This window comes from Sphaerodactylus townsendi, linkage group LG08, assembly GCF_021028975.2.
Source record: "Sphaerodactylus townsendi isolate TG3544 linkage group LG08, MPM_Stown_v2.3, whole genome shotgun sequence".
NCBI classification, from domain to species: Eukaryota; Metazoa; Chordata; class Lepidosauria; order Squamata; family Sphaerodactylidae; genus Sphaerodactylus; species Sphaerodactylus townsendi.
In genome coordinates, this window is record NC_059432.1 from 44,523,018 (window position 1) to 44,539,888 (window position 16,871).

The following is a 16,871-nucleotide window of genomic DNA, read 5'->3' on the forward strand; positions in this document are numbered from 1 at the left end:
CTCCTTGGTGATTTATATAGATCTTGGATGATACTTTGTCTGTCCGAATCAATATGTGACGCTGTCTGATTGAATGTTGAAGACTCTGAAGTGCCAGTAGGATGGCTCTGACTTCCGGAATGTTGATTGGGAGTTGAGATTCCTGTTGAGTCCAGATTCTTTGTATGAATTGGTCATCCAGAGTGGCTCCCCACCCCTGGAGGTTTGCATTGGTAAAAATCTGGGGCCGGGCCAGAAAAAGATATACCTTCCCTTGATTCAGATGCAACCCAGCTATCTATCACCAGATGATCAACTTGCTACGTTCGAAACCATGCATTCCTTCTTGCCACAGTGGAGACGGCCATGGAGAGTGCAGCAAACGATGTTGTGTCAAAAGTTGAGTCAGCCAAGAAGGAGTCTGCCAAAAGAACTTGCTCTAGATCCTCTTGCATGCCGGTTTCCTCAGATGGCACCATGTCCAGAAAGCGCTTGAGCCAGACGATGGAGGCTCTGGTTACAGTAGAAGAGGGGACCAATGCCTTCACTTTCCCTGCCATTCATTCGTGGGACCATCTGAGGGCTGCGTCTGATCGTTTGACCAAGGGATCTCTGGGTGAACCCTCTCCTTCCTTAGATATCAAGCCTCTTGATTGTAACCCAACAATTGGGGCGCCAATCAGAGGGATACGAAGCATCTTATTAAAGCATTCTGGGACTACATAGAACTTTTTTAGCAACTGCAGGTAGTCCCCTACTAAAAGCTGGGCTTAGCCAATCCTTCCTAATTCTGTTCTCAAAAAGCTCAGGCACAGGGGAGCACTGTGGGCATTCCTCTTCCCTGGGGAAGTAAACCTTGTTGCCTTTGGTTCTGCCCTTAATTGGATGGTTCAACACGGGATTGACTCCAGGTGGGTCCTACGCGTCTTCTGGATCTTGCAGTTCCAAAGTGGCAATAGCCTTGGTAACAAGGAAGGCCAGGTCTTCCACCTTGAAGAACCTAGCTGACTGCTCAGTAGAATCCATGGGCAATTCCTCTGCATCACAGAAATATTCCTGAAGTTGTCCCTCCTCCCCCTCACTCTGTTGATCCTCTCCTGGGAAGGTGAGAGGATCCCTATAGAAATGCCTGTGGGAGGCTGATGGTAGCTCCCCAGGTGATCTGGATCTATCTGGGGAGAGGAAGGGGTTGAGCTGATTCCCTAGATCTGCCACTGGAACTCTCTACTGCCTCCTTGACTGTTCTGGGCCTTGCCAGCCTTGGGCACTCCCCTCAGAAGGGCTGCCCCCAGTCTGCACAATCTCAGACCTAGACTGCTCCCAACCCCCACCCCCAGGGTCCAGGACGGTCTTGCCTGCATGAAGAAGTCTCTGATGCTGCAAACTGAATGGTTAAGGGCTCTGACTGTGTGCTGGAAGCACTGATCCCAAGTGGTCATTTGCCTCATCTCCGGCTCACCTGTGCCCTGCTCGTCAGCGGCACTTGAAGCGGCATGCTCAGGAGCACCGGGATGGCGTTTCTCCGGCACCCACTGTTTCTTTTTGGTGGGCGCACCTTTGTCCGGTCCTCGGCCAGCCTGACAACCGCCTGGACAGGCTCCAATGCCCTCCTCAAAGCTAGCCTTGCGGCTGCTTAAGGAAGGAAATTACCGTCGGAGCCCTGGCAGCTCTGGTGCCTTCCGTGGCTGCTTTGGCAAAGGTCTCTCTCTGGGGAGAGAAAGAGAGGGTCGCCATCTTAGGAATGCTAAAAAAGCACCCCAAAACACACCAGTCCTCTCCTCAACAATTACACACACAAGAGGGGAGGGGAGGGCTACCGGGTAAATAGACTACAACGACAGACAAAAAACTACCATAAGACAAGGACAAAGGTTCCACAGATAAGCAAAATTCAAGGAGCGGATGGAGGTCCTAGCTCTCCCAATTGAGGCAGGAAAAATACTGGCTCAAAATGGAGATCAAGGACAAGACAGGAAGTTGAAAATTCAGGTTCCTGCCTCCCGGAGATCAGGATATGAAATCACCCCCACAAAGATGGCCTTCACCTCCAGGAGAAAGGTTCTTTTTTCATAAGTTAAGATTTCTAATATTCATAGAGATGATTCAAGGTATTTCTTACAGAGAAGAAGAAAATTTTGGATTTATACTCTGCCTTTCTCTTCTACAAGGAGACTCAAGGTGGTTTACAAGCTCCTTTCCCTTCCTCTCCTCACAACAGACACCTTGTGAAGTAGGTGGGGCTGAGAGAGTTCCTAAGAACTGTGACTAGTATAAGAGTGGGGAAACAAATCCAGTTCACCAGACAAGAGTCCACTACTCATGTGAAGGAATCAGGAGTCAAACCCAGACTAAAGTACATCTGCTCATAATCACTATACCATGTTGGCTCTCTTCATTACCACATACTACAGAGCAGTAAAAGAATAAAGAGGGGGGAACCATTGTTGGGAGCAAAGGGATGGGAGTTTGAGTGTGAGATGAAGAGAAAGAGACAGAAATATACAGAGATGGAGCAAAATAATAAACATTGGCTAAGAGGAGAAGAAAGACAAGAGAGCTTGCCTCACTCAGAGAGCTTGCCTCACCAGAACTTACCCCATCAACAGTTGTCTTGAGCCCATTTTATTTTCGAAGGCTTTCACTGCCAGACTCAACTGGTTCTTGTGGCTTTTCCGGACTGTGTGGCCGTGGTCTGGTGGGTCTTGTTCCTAAAGTTTCGCCTGCATCTGTGGCTGGCATCTTCAAAAGTGTATCACAGAGAGAAGTCTGTGTCCAGAGAGAAGGGAATGTTTGGGGTATATATTGTCCATGTTGCAGGGTGGGGAACCAATCAGTAAGTGTTTGGGTGGAACTTGTTATGCAAAGGTGTGGTTGATATTATTGTATTGCGGGTGGGGCTTCCCTCTGTGATACACCTCTGAAGATGTCAGCCACAGATGCAGGCGAAACGTTAGGAACAAGATCCACCAGACCACAGCCACACAGCCTGGAAAACCCACCAGAATCCATTTTATTTGTTCAAAAAGTGAGCTTCATTGTTAGTTTCATATAGCAAAAAATTACCACAAGCCCTATGACCATACTAGAACATACCTCTGATTAGGCAAGCCTAGACTGCTGCTATAATGTATTAGAGGAGAGGACTAAAAGAAAACAAGAAAAGCAAGCCCACCTAGACAGCTGCTATAATGTATTAGAAAGAACAGAAAAACAAGAAAAGCAAGCCCACCTAAGACGTACAATATTGCATCACATAGTAACTTCTAGATAAATATCCAGTAACCAAACCATCCACATTTAAAGGTCTGATATTATGCTCTGTGCATTGCTTTTATCTTGTTAAGGGACTGTTATGACTCTTTGTGTCTTTACTGCTCTTTGGAGTGTAAAAAGGAAAAGCGGGACACCAACATTTTAAAGAAATGTATGACCAATTTTTCTACTAATATTAGAACCCAGAGTGGCTCTCAACAGAAGTTCAAAACAGAAGAAATACAGAAGTTCAAAACAGAAGAAATACAACTGGTGCTCTGCTAGAAGATAGGGGGAGGGGTGTGCAAAGCCGTCCAAAGTCCTCCCCAGGCCTCAGATGGTTCTACTGACATGGATAGAGGGTGCAGTAAACCCATAAAATACAGGAGATGAAAGACAGATGTTTTAAATCAAATTAGGTTCCTAATTAACACACATCTAAGATTTGAATTACAGATGTGGAAAAGGTCTCCAAATTCATCAGCCAATCTAACCTGAGACAACTGTGATATTCGGTAGACTTCAAAAGATGGGGAAGAGGCAGTAGGGAAATCCTCTTTTAACATACCCAATCATTAAGCCTTCACAGTGTACGGAAAAAAACATTTCACCTTATACTCTAGTCAAAATACATTACACAACAATGGGATTCTAAAGTGTTGCTATTTACATGTAAATTAGTGGATTACACAGACTTCTTGTCAGTCTGTTTAGTTCATGCCATTCTAATGAAACAAAAAGAAGGATTTGGACATATCCTTGCACCTGATACAGCAGACAGCTTATCTATGTTGACAACAACTATTTGACACTAATTATTACTCTAACAATCCCACATCAAAAGGCAAGCTAATACACATTATCCTCATTTATCATATAAAAAGAAAAATGCCAGTAGAGTACCAGTTCATCCTCTAACACATAAAACTTCCACAAAAGACAGTCCATAGTGACACTTCTATTTGAACTTTTTGTCAATACCAGGTATTCAACACAGAGATGCAATTTCCACTTAGATTCCAGTCCATTAGCACCTAAGCTCCTCCAGGGAACTCTTGGCTTCAAAGGTGCTACTGGACTTGAATCTAGCTACTCCACTGCAGACCAACACAGTTGGTTACCCAGTGAAACTACTTCCACTTAGGAATAAATTTATGGATCTGCCCCATGAGACCCTTCGCCAGAGAATAAGTGATTAGAATGAAGAACATCTGCAGCTGCACAGGAGCATCTCAGCATGATATGTATGCACTCCACTGGATACACAGACTATTCTCAGGATGTCACACTATTAAAGTGCCATTAGCTAGTCCTGTTTTAAATTGCTACAACCTCAACTGTGAGATGCAGGACCAAGCATTGCCACACAGATGAGAATGGAGAGGGGGCCTAACATATTTAAGACTAACAAACTTCTACAACATACTAAACACAGAGCCACCTGTGTTATTGCAGCACCAGGACGGGAAGCAAACAGATGTATGAAATGTTGTGAACAAAATATTTTATGCAATTTGAGGTTGTTATAAAAAGTTTGGCAATGAGCATACATCAGTACAGAATGGTCTTGTCTAGTCCAGTACTGTCTAGGAGAACATTTACATCAAGTGATGAAGACGGCTATAATTATTATATATGGAATTTAATGTAGCTTCATTGTGTAACTTTTTCAGAACAGGCTTGGAGGTGCACATGGACTCAGTGCTGCTGTTTGGAAAACAGGTGTCAATGTGCCTTTTATCAGATGCATCTGGTTCAACAATTCTCTCTTTTCTCAGACTCAGACAATCTGGCCATCCTGATTGATGATCTCATAGATGGATTATAATAACATGTTCTAAAGTGGGCTACCCTTGAAGTCAACCTGGAAACTGCAGATGGCCCAGAATACTAATAGGTGGGAGGATCTGATGTCCATTCTAAAAAAGCTACACTAGCTGCCAGTCTGTTTGCAAGTTTAGACCAAAGGGCTGGTTATCCCCTTTAAAGTCCTTCACAGTGGGGGCCCATACATCTAAAGAACCATCTCCATCCATACATACCTGTGCATCATTTACAGTTTAAAAGCTCCCACACTTTGAATGATATGCCTGGCATCAACCAGAGCCCAGGCATTTTCCATCATAGCTCCAGCTGTATAGAATAGGCTCCTTTGAAAAGGTTGAAAGTGCCCCCCCCCCATTGCAGAACAAAGTTTATTTGTTTGCCACTTGTAAGTCACCTTGACCCAAGAGGAAAGGCAGGGTAAAAATATTAAATAAATAAATATTTTAACCATTGTCCTCTAATTTAATAATTTAATTATGTTATATGAAATGTAACATTTTACTGTATTGTTCTCAAAGCTTACAATGCTGCTTAACTGTCTATATGGGTGTGTGGTACTCTAATTTTCATGATTCTTTGTACTGGTTTTACTGCTTTGTTTTTATTGTAATTAGCAAGACAGACAGACAGTAAATGAAGTAGATAAATCATCAAACAGGGAATTGCCACACAGTGCAGCTATTTCATGTTCAGCACAAGTCAACTGTGTGCCATTAGATCTACAATTAGAGTATTGGCACCCTAAATTCTCTGTTCTTGGATACAACCACCACCAGCCAAGTTCTGATGGGTTTTTTTAATTGCCTATTGCCTTTGCCCCAAAGTAGCTCATCAAACATGCAAGACATCAACATATTATCTCAACAAAAAAACATGGTACAACCCAGATGCTTGTTGTTTTCTATGAACAAATACACCAAAGAACAAGATTTTATTACTTCCACTGTGCTAAAATTCACAATGTTTCCTTCTTCCTTGCATCACTCGATTATCTAAGAAAAAGCACAGCCACATCCAAATAATTATTACATTTCCAAACCATATTTTATATCATAACCCAGTGATGGCGAACCTTTTTGAGACTGAGTGCCCAAACTGCAACCCAAAACCCACTTATTTATTGCAAAGTGCCAACATGGCAATTTAACCTGAATATTGAGGTCTTAGTTTAGAAAAAACGGTGGGCTCCGAGGTGTGCGTTACTCGGGAGTAAGCTTGGTGGTAGTCGGTGGCTTTGGTTTAAAGCAACCGTGCAGCTCTTCCAATGGGTGACTCATGACCCTAGGAGGGTTTACTCAGAAGCAAGCCCCATTGCCAGCAACCAAGCTTACTCCCAGGTAAAGGATCGTGCTTTAATTCTTTGCATGAAAATCAGGGGGTTTAACAGCGCTTAACAGGGTTACCTACACTGCTTCCCCAAAACTAGGTCTTAGGTTTAATGCTAATAATCGAGCCCAGCGGCCCAGGCCAGCCTAGATGGGGGGGGGGGGAGAGACTCTATTTGTGAGTGCCCACAGAGAGGGCTCTGAGTGCCACCTCTGGCACCCGTGCCATAGGTTCGCCATCACTGTCATAACCTCAGTCCACAATCACAGTTACAAACTGGAATTAGAATTCCAAACTGCAAGTAAGATTGAACAGATGACCTCAAAAAGCTTTACATGTTTCAAAACATTTTCAAAAATCCACATAACTGCATCAACAAGTTACTAAAATTCTGCAGAAGGTTATCTTATGTATGCAGTCAAGGTCTATCATGAAATTCCCTGCCATTTTCAGAAACTTTTTAGAGGAACTAATATGTTTTTTTCATTTCAGATAAGTTCAGACGACAAGAACAAACTAGATTTTGTCTGAATAGGCAGAAGTCTGGTTAAGGGAACATCCTAAGCAGGCCTACTCAGAAGTAAAACTCATAGTGTTCAGTAGCAATTACTCCCAGGAAACTGTTCTTATGATTGCAGCTTAGATGCCAGCTCACATTCCCTCCCTACTTCCCTAGGCAACATGCCAAGATTGAACACACAACTCTTTCAGCTAAATTCAACCACCTTAATTGTAAAAGGAACGATCCTTTCCCCCCACCCCCCACCCCGCCACACAATAAGTGGAATTCTTAACCAGGCTTCAATAAGTTACTGAGTTACTATATTCATTACGATACCCATATCCTACTGGATTTAACTGAAGACTTGCCACACACAACACACCAGGAGGAAGTGCTTAACGTGTCTTAAAACCCTAGGTTATGACTCAACACTGCATTTTTTCAGTAAACCAAGTAAACTAACTACTTAAAACTCCTAAACAACATACATAGAAACACTTCAGGATACTTCCATTCATCAAGAATGTTTACCACAGAGAGAGGGGGAAAAACACTTTAACAGATTGAATCTGTAATGGTAGTGTGAACTAGTACAGATATTGGTTATAATAGCAAACAGAAAAAGGAAAACTTCAGCATATCTTCTCTAGCACCAAGACATAAAAGTGATATGTCCACCTAAAATAAGACATCACACTTTTGACTTTCATAAAAGACCAAATCTACATTAGCTAAAACCCATAATGCACAAGATAGAAAATACACACAATCTAGTGCATCAAGTGAAGCTCCTGCAAATAGGATCCATAAAAGACCCAGAAAGGATTTGCAATAAAAAAGGTAACACAGGTGGTTTAAAAAAATGCCAAGTGAAGGAAGGCAAATTCAAGCCAGGGACAAGAAAATGTTCCAATGGTTTAGAGACCCATGCTGCTTTAACTGCATAGCAATGCATTTAATCCCTTTGCAAAAAACTTTGCAGCCTGAACAGTGGTATGACATCCTTCTTATACCTCCCATATAACATGATTTCTTGTCCTGCAATCAGGACAGAGAACAGCAAAAAATAAAATATATTGATCATGTTAGACTGTTAGCATAAATAGAAATATTCAACTCATAAATCAACAATGAGGTAGGAAATCTTTAAATGTTACCATAGACAGGTTGAATGAAGCTGCTTTTCTTTGAATGTTCATCTCTCACTAACTCTTGTAGTACCTCAGCTGAAACTGACCGCCTATCATGGGTGCTTTTCATTTCATTGAGAGCAAGGGGGATGTAGTGGTTAAGAGTGGTGTGCTCTTACCTTGAGAACCAGGTTTCATTCCCAGTGGCATATTTACCTAGGGGACATGGGGTACCCTATGTCCCCGGGCACCCCCTAGTAGGGGGGCACAAAAATTTCAGGTTCATTTGTTTTTTTTTGTATTTTTTTAGTGTTTTTTCCGTTTTCGGCCTGCAGAGGACGCAGTTTTTAGGCTACCAGCACCAAAATTTCAGGGATTTTTCAGGAGACCCTCATGATGATACCACCCAAGTTAGGTGAGGTTTGGTCTGGGGGGTCCAAAGTTATGGACTCCCAAAAGGGGTGACCCATCCACCATTGTTTTCAATGGGAGCTAATAGGACATGGGGCTACACCTTTGAGGCTCCATAACTTTGGACTCTCTGAACCAAACTTCACCAAACCTGGGTGGTATCATCAGGAGAATCTCCTAAAGATACCCTGAAATTTTGGTGCTGTTACCTTAACAATTGCACCCCCTCCAAATTTCCCCAGATTCTCCTTTTAAATTCACCCCCTTTGGCATGGACTTAAAGGGAGAATGTGAGGTCCTCAGTTTAAACATTGAAAGTGATGCTGTTTCAGGGTGGAGGAGAATTCACCCCAAAACAGCATCACTGTCAATGTTGTTTTAACTGGGGACCCCAGATTCTCCCTTTATGGTGGATTTAAAATCTTGGGCTCCCTAGTTTAAACACCATTGAAAGTGATGCTGTTTGGGGGTGGATTTCACTGGAAGTGTTTTGTGAGAGATGATGCTGATATTTGTTTGGTAAATGTTTTGCTGGGGGTGAATTGTGAGAGATTTACATGCTTAATACCCACTTGCACTGGCTTGGAGCTGTTTCTCAGGCTAACAATCTACCTCATAGGGTTGGTATGAGGACAAAATTAGGAAGATAATTGGTGTGGAGAGAGCCATGTATGTTTTGCTGGGGGTGGGAGGTGCTTCGTGAGCTGGCGCAAAAAATCATTGTTTGGTCATGGTGGGGGAGGGTGGCCGCCCATACCGGGGGGGGGGGCAAACTCAGGTTTTGTCCCCAGGCTCCAGTTTGCTTAGATACGCCGCTGTTAATTCCCCACTTCACACGAGCAGCGAACTCTAATCTGGTGAACCAGGTTTCTTTCCCGACTCCTGCACAAGAAGCCTGTTGGGTACCCGCAGGTGAGTTAACGTTCTCTCAGAGCTCCCCCAATTACACCTACCTCACAAAGTGTCTGTTGTGGGGACAGGAAGGTAAGGCATTTGTAAACTGCTCTGGAACTCCTTAAAAGGTAGAGAAAATGGGTATAAATCCCAACTCTTCTTTTTCCAGAACATAACCAACCTATTGCTAGATTTCCTCAACAGATAAGTACTAATATTTCCATACTGCAACTGAGAACAGTTGATAACTCTCACCTTCTTAGTAAGTTCATGGCAAGATTGGAACGGAAGACTTCCCAGTTCCGTTTCAGCTGGTAGATACTACATTCTACAAGTCACAACAACCAATACTAGATAACAATGACAGTTGAAACCAATTTTGTTACTGCCAAAAGGTCCACTGCACCTGAGACAACTGGCATAAAAGCAGACTCATTTCCCACATAGAACTTGGCACCAGAGACAGCACAGTACAGAATTTCTGTTCTTGAATGGCAAAGAGAAAGGTTTAATCTTACCAATACTTCAAGACTATGAGAAGATATTTACATGCTGGTTCTTTTGTCTCCTATTTTTTTCTCCTTGTTTATTACACCTTCTCTATTCAACACGGAATATAACCAGCAACACATGGCATCTTTCCTGCACACTCTACATCCCTCCACAAAAACAGAGTTTTAAATATAACGTCATGTTTGTTTCTACGATAATAAGGATCCTAATATTTCAAATATCTTCTTTCCACAACAGTAAGAGATGTAGATACCCTTTATTAGGAGAAAAGGAGGTGGGCAGGAAACAATTTGCAACCATTATCCAATCCTAATTAAATCTGCAAGATTTAGTTAATTTATTTAAAATCTCTGGCCCAATTAATTAGGCTCAACCATATCAATCAGGCAACACCTTTTATTTAAAAGTTACTTCTGATGTAAATACAAATCCACACATGGCAGGCACCTTCCTAAAAGAACAAAGTCTTGTGACAAATTTGACAACTGATTAATGTATGGTGATTAAAGCTTTTGTGAATTTAAGCCACAGTAACACATTTTGTCTTTTAGGTACCACAAGTCTCTTTGTTGTTTTTGCTGTAGTAGACTAACACAGCTACCAAGGTAGAATTCTTTTTAAAAGACACATTCCACTTTCTCCTGCTTTTCAGGATGACACCTGCTGTAATGCAAACATGCATCATCCAATGTTATTTCCTACAGATTTTTTTTCAAATCCAAATCCACACAAGATTTAAATGGATTAAAATCCAGACCTAATTAATTTATAGGGATGGTCTACAGCTAAACCTCCCCAAGCCTAACACCAAGATAGTGCTTTGCCAAAATCAATCCAAATGTGTTTAAAGAAGAAAAAAACTGATCACTGGATTAAGAAATCCCCTAGTGTTTGAAGGCCAGGGGAGTTCTGCATAGTCAATTTAGAGCAACCTTTTAGGATTTTCAAGTCAAGAGACTCCGAGGAGGCTTGCCATTGCTTTCCTCTATATAGCAACCCTGGAATTCCTTGGCCAAGCAATATCCAATCCTGCTTAGCGGAGAACCGACTAGATCAGGCACCAGCAGCAAACTGCATCCTTTTTAAAAGGCGCAAGAGACCTAAATCAATGGAACTGCTAAGATGCAAATCTGGAAACTGAGAAGCTCTAACGATCACGAATCGCGCAAGAAGCCCGGCCCAGAAATGAAAGAGAATAAGGCGGCGTAAAATTGGCAGCGGGCCTCAGTTCCAGATGGGGCGAGGGCGGGAGAGGAAGGCAGGGGCAGGGTGAGGAGGCAGCCAAGGGGCAGGAAAACACAAGCGTCTCGTTCCAGAGGAAATGCTCCTTCCAACGTGAACTGGAGCGAAGCAACAGCAGCTCCACACCCCACCCTTCTGTCTCAGGGCCCTTTCCTGAATGCGCTTCCCCAACCGTCCGCCTCTTAAATGACCACAGCTGCAGAGTCTGGGTTTTCTCCTTGCAAGCCTTTGCCTGAGTCGGGTCCCCCAGGGCAGCCAAGGAAGACAATGAGCCCAAAACGAGTCGGTTTCCTGAGCAGGGGGTTGGGCAGAGAAAAGGACAGTAACTGGGAGGCGCTCTGGCCAGTCTTAAACCAGGGAAGTTTTGCAGCTCTCAACTTGGAAGTTCCCAGCAAAGCGCAACAAGCGGAATCCTGGGGAAGCCGACAGAGGAGAGAGAGGAGGAGGAGGAAGGCTCGCTCACCCACGCCGTATTTCTCTTCCCGCTTGGTGGGCACCCAACGCGTCATGGCGCACGGGAGGTTGGCACGGGCGACAGCCAAAACAGGGATGCGCGCCTAAGAAGCCGCCATTTTCCAGCCTTGGTAGCAGCAGCCGCTACGGGACGAGAAGGAGGAAAAAGTTTGCAGGCAACGGAGAAGTCATGTGGTGCAGGCGGAGCCAGGGGCTCCAAGGCCCTCCCAGTCACTCGAGGCCGGACAGGAAGCCAGGAGAGCGAGAGGCCAGGCTCGACAGCCGTGGAGGGAAGAGTCGAAAGTTGGCGGCTCTCGAAGCGCGCGCCTCTGCCGCAAAGTCCGGAGTGGCCGCGCGCGCCACGGGCTGGAAAGAGGGGCAAGCTGCTCAGACCCACACAGTGACGTTGGGAGGAGGAACGAGCCGGCGGGGAAGTCCTGCGGTTCCCGAAGTTGGGCGCAAGTAGGCAAGAAGGGTGCAGTACGCTTCCCGCGCCACTCTTCTTGGCTCCTTGTTGCTGCCTATGGTGATATTGACCGGGAGGGCAGACCAGATGCCAGTCCCACCAGCTTTTCATGCGCATCCCTGATTCTTGACAGCGGGAGGGGAAAGGCTGGGTAGAAGTCAGATGTGGAAGGTTGTAAATGGACGTTCATAAATTCGTATGATTTTTTCCACTGGAACAAAAGTGGATTCCACACAGCATATTTATAACGACTTGTAGTCGTTATAAATGAATTTGTTTTCCATTAATAAAAAGGGGAAACGAGTTCGTTTATAATGATTGCAATTCGTTATAAATATGCTGTGCAGAATGAGCCAAAATTGGATGACTGTCATATTGGTTTTTAAAATATTTTTAATTGATTTTCAGAGAATATTAGACAGAATCGAATTGGGAAAATACTAAAGAATAGGTCAGAGTTAAACAGACAGGACATCTACCCAAAACTATATTGATAAACATCAGGGACGTGGGTATAGATTTTTATGGGGGGGCTCGGGGGGGTCACACCCCCACCCACCCCATGGGCATGGCCACCCCTCCCCACGCCCCGCCCCGGCCTAGCACTTGTAAAAGCAGCTCTCCGAGGTCGGGGATAGCAGACTGCCCTGCCCTGCCCTTCCCCTCCCCTCTCCTCTGGGCAGAGGCATAGAGGGGAAATGGAGCCTGGTGCAAAATCTGAGCCCCCCCCCCTCCGGGCAGCTGCTGTGATGCTGGAATCCACCCCCAAACAACATCACTTTCAATGGTGTTTAAACTAGAGAGCCCAAATTCTCCTTTTAAATGCACCTTAAAGGGAGAATCTGGGTCCCTAGTTAAACAACATTGAAAGTGATGGTGTTTTGGGGTGGATTGTCCCCCACCCTGAAACAGCATCACTTTCAATGTGGCGTAGTGGTTAAGAGCAGGTGCATTCTAATCTGGAGGAACCGGGTTTGATTACCTGCTCTGCCACTTGAGCTGTGGAGGCTTATCTGGGGAATTCAAATTAGCCTGTGCACTCCCACACACGCCAGCTGGGTGACCTTGGGCTAGTCACAGTTTTTCGGAGCTCTCTCAGCCCCACCCACCTCACAGGGTGTTTGTTGTGAGGGAGCAAGGGCAAGGAGATTGTAAGTCCCTTTGAGTCTCCTACAGGAGAGAAAGAGGGGATATAAATCCAAACTCCCTTTAAACCATGCCGAAGGGGGTGGATTTAAAAGGAGAATCTGGGGAAATTTGGGGGGTGCCTGCTGTCAGGGGTGCAATTGTTAAGCTAGAAGCACCAAACTTTCAGGGTATCCTTAGGAGTCTCTCCTAATGATACCACCCATGTTTGGTGAAGTTTGGTTCAGGTGGTCCAAAGTTATGGAACCTCAAAGGTGTAGGCATCATCTTCTATTAGCTCCCATTGAAAACAATGGAGGATGGGGCACTCCCTTTGGGAGTCCATAGTTTTGGACCCCCTGGACCAAACTTCACAAAACCTGGGTGGTGTCAATAAGAGATTCTCCTGATGCCACCTGCCAGGTTTGGTGAAGTTTGGTTCAGGGGGTCCAAAGTTATGGACCCTCAAAGGTGTAGCCCTCATCTTCTATTAGCTCCCATTGGAAACAATGAAGGATGGGGGGCCCCCTTTGGGAGTCCATAACTTTGGACCCCCTGAACCAAACCTCACCAAACCCAGGTAGTATCATCAGGAGAGTCCCCCAAATAATCCCTGAAAGTTTGGTGCTGCTAGCCCAAACAATGCGCCCCCTGCAGGCCAAAAACCGAAAAAGCACTAAAATGTTTTAAAAACCCACAAACGGAGGGGCGGAGCTTCGGACATGAATGGGGGGGTTCAAACCCGAGAAAACCCCCCCCCCTTACCTACATCCATGATAAACATTACATAATGGATCCCAATATGACATTCTTATATTGCTAGAGAAACCATTATGGAGTCTTACAATCTCTGTCATTTACTCACCTACTCCAAAACATCCTTATTGACTAGATTATTATAACTTAATCATTATCATTTTTATCAAATTTTTTACATGATTGATTCTGCTTTGTATAGAAATTAAAGTCCCCATTTCTCATCAAAATAATTTTTTGAGCAAACACTGGATCCCCATAGATCAGGGGTCTGCAACCCGCGGCTCTGGAGCCACATGCAGCTCTTTCAGCCTTATACTGCGGCTCCACATGGCCTGGAGGTTAGAGGGTAGAGTGGGTGTGCCCTGCAGCCCTCCAGAGCAGCACTGGAAGGAAAGGTGAGTGGAGGGGCCGAATCGGAGGCGGCTCCATGCATGAGGGCACCGCTTTTCGCATCTCCTCCACTCACCTCTCCTTCCAGCGCTGCTCTGGAGGGCTGGAGGGGCATGCCCATGCTGCCCTCTAACCCCTGGAGGTCGGATGGTAGTGTGGGTGTGTCCCTCCAGAGCAGCCGCCATCCCCTCTGCCATCCCCGCAGCTGCCATCTCCCCTCTGCCCCACAGAGCAGGTGGCATCCGTCAGGCAGAGGGGGTGTCCCTGCCCGGCGCCTCCGCCTCCCAGTGCTGGAAGGAAAGGTGAGTGGAGGGGCCATACTGTAGGCGGCTCCATGTGGAGCCACCTGTCCGGCAGAGTAGATCTTCAGGGCCATGGAAAATGGGTCCAAATGGCTCTTTGGGTGGTAAAGGTTGCCGACCCCTGCCATAGAACCTCATGATTTTTGCACTAGGCCACCCTGAAATCGCCATCAGATCCCATATCATGTCCGTAGCCTCAAAAATCATAGATCTGATGCTTCGTGGCAGCACAATGGTGCAATAACATGGTTCCAAAGCATGGATCCTTGGGATTTTTGCTTTAGATCATGCCAAATTCACCATCACACTGTATGCCTGTAGCCCCAGATCTGACCACAAAATGGCTGTCACAGAATGACTGCTGCAGGAAATGAAGATTACCTCCAGACACATAGTGAATATCCTTGTATTGTTGGTGGCAGCTGCCAGAGGATCATCTTTTTTTAAAAAGTACATAGCCAATAAAATGTTCAGTGACTAATCAGGAGCCATGCTGGGCACAATTCGCCACCTGATCCCAATTTCTAAAAACATCTGGTAGGCATCAAGAAAGGCAGCCATTGACACCACATTAGAGACCTCTGGTTTAGAAGCTTCCATTGACAAAATTTGTTGGCAAGAAAACTTGCAATTAAACCTCCATTCATAATTACCAAAACCCCAAAAAACAATCAACTTTTATTCTGAAATTATTTTAGCTGAATTCAATCAGGATAGAATCTTTTCATGATTAATTTGGTGGTCTCCATCTAATGGGTTGGTATTCTACATTCACAAATAAGACAATCACATTCTCTGCCTTGGATATTTTTTCAGGTTGGTAGCAGTGGAAGCTGTGGACATGAATTTGATTTCTCATTTTAATAGACTAGATCCGTGATTTTTGTAGTTCAGGGAAGTCCCACAGACGTCATATGTGATCTGATGTTGACCCAACACAAAAATCATGAGGATCCATGAGGATCCATAACTCAGAACCATGTTTTTACACCATGGTATTGCCACAAAGCCATGGACCAATGATTTTTTTGTGATACAAGCTATAGGTTGCTGACGTGCCAAGAGTCCCTGGGGAGCACATGCTTGGTTTATGAGGCTTCAATAGCTTATCTGTTCAGGTCTTTTAGTCTTTATTTCTTGCAAAATGTACAACTCATCACACATGCTAGTGAGTCGAATGCAATACAATTCAAAGAATTTTATGGCAAACTGCTTCTGACCATCATGAAAGGTAAGTATTGGCCAACATGAATGACATTAAGCTGTTCAGTTTAGCTCTGAAGTAGATCTTTAACCAAAATTTAATTATTTTCATCCAGGTCTTAGTTTCCACAAATTGCTGGCCTGTTTCGGTACAAAGAGTTGCACAGTTTACACACTGCAGGACTTCTAATATCTGGTGTAAAAAAATTGCTTGAATTTGCACAATTTTGATGTTTTGGGCATGGATCCAGATAGAAACTCAATATAGCAGGGCCAGAGTGAGAAGGAACTGTGCCCGGAGCACACGTGCACCTGCCCCTCTACCATGCCACGCCACCTGCCCCGAAACACCCCTGCCGCACTCGCGCATCAGCGCACGCCCGGTGCATCATGCACCCCCACTCCACCCCCTTGACACTACACCACTGCTATATTGGGGAGTCACTTTGGCATTAAATATGTGCAGCATGGCTGGCACTAGCTGGTTTCCTCTGATGAAAAAATTGTACAATTGCAGATGATGTGCATTTCGCCAAAGAGATCATATGGGATCTATGGATTGTCCATTGAAGAATATAAAATTTAGACCAAGATACTTGACAGATTTTGTTTGCTCAATTTGAGTGGATCCAATTCTCCATTTCGATGGGCGCCAGCTCTTGCATAAGACGATAACATTTGATTTTTCATTATTAGTATATAAAGAGTTTGATTGACAATATAAAAGAAAATCTTACAAGTAGCACCTTTCATAAGTTCCTTTCCTTACTTATTTTCATAAGATGCAGACAGTATAAATGACTAGAAGATTAAAGTGTTCATAATCTGGAAACAGCTGGGCATTTGTCTCAAATATGCATTTAACTATTCAGCCACAAGATGACTTGTCAAATACATGCCTAAGGAACCCATTTTAGTTATCCATGTTATAAACTTGTACATCGTCCAGCTACCATCTTTGTTTTATGAATTCATGTACAGAAAAGCAAATGTTGAAAGTGGCCCTAAGAGGCCTGATCTTTCACTTCATCACACTTGTTGTCAGCCTAGGTCACATTTGATATATCACTACTGTAATAACTTTTACTTTCCCACTA

The 16,871-nt window shown here is 44.4% G+C and overlaps 1 protein-coding gene across 2 annotated transcripts in view; it reads right to left on the reverse strand.

The window, feature by feature from the left end:
• Positions 1 to 11,886, reverse strand: part of DOCK1 (dedicator of cytokinesis 1) — a 508,395-nt gene extending 496,509 nt beyond the window's left edge. Inside the window, exon 1 of one of the 2 annotated variants that reach the window (XM_048505444.1) lies at positions 11,540 to 11,880. In XM_048505444.1, coding sequence (XP_048361401.1) covers positions 11,540 to 11,585 — 46 coding nt within the window. In that variant the 5' untranslated portion in view covers positions 11,586 to 11,880. Of the gene's footprint in view, positions 1 to 11,539 lie in introns of both variants that reach the window. The other variant, XM_048505443.1, reaches the window with a different exon arrangement.
• Between the last annotated feature and the right edge of the window lie 4,985 nt (positions 11,887 to 16,871).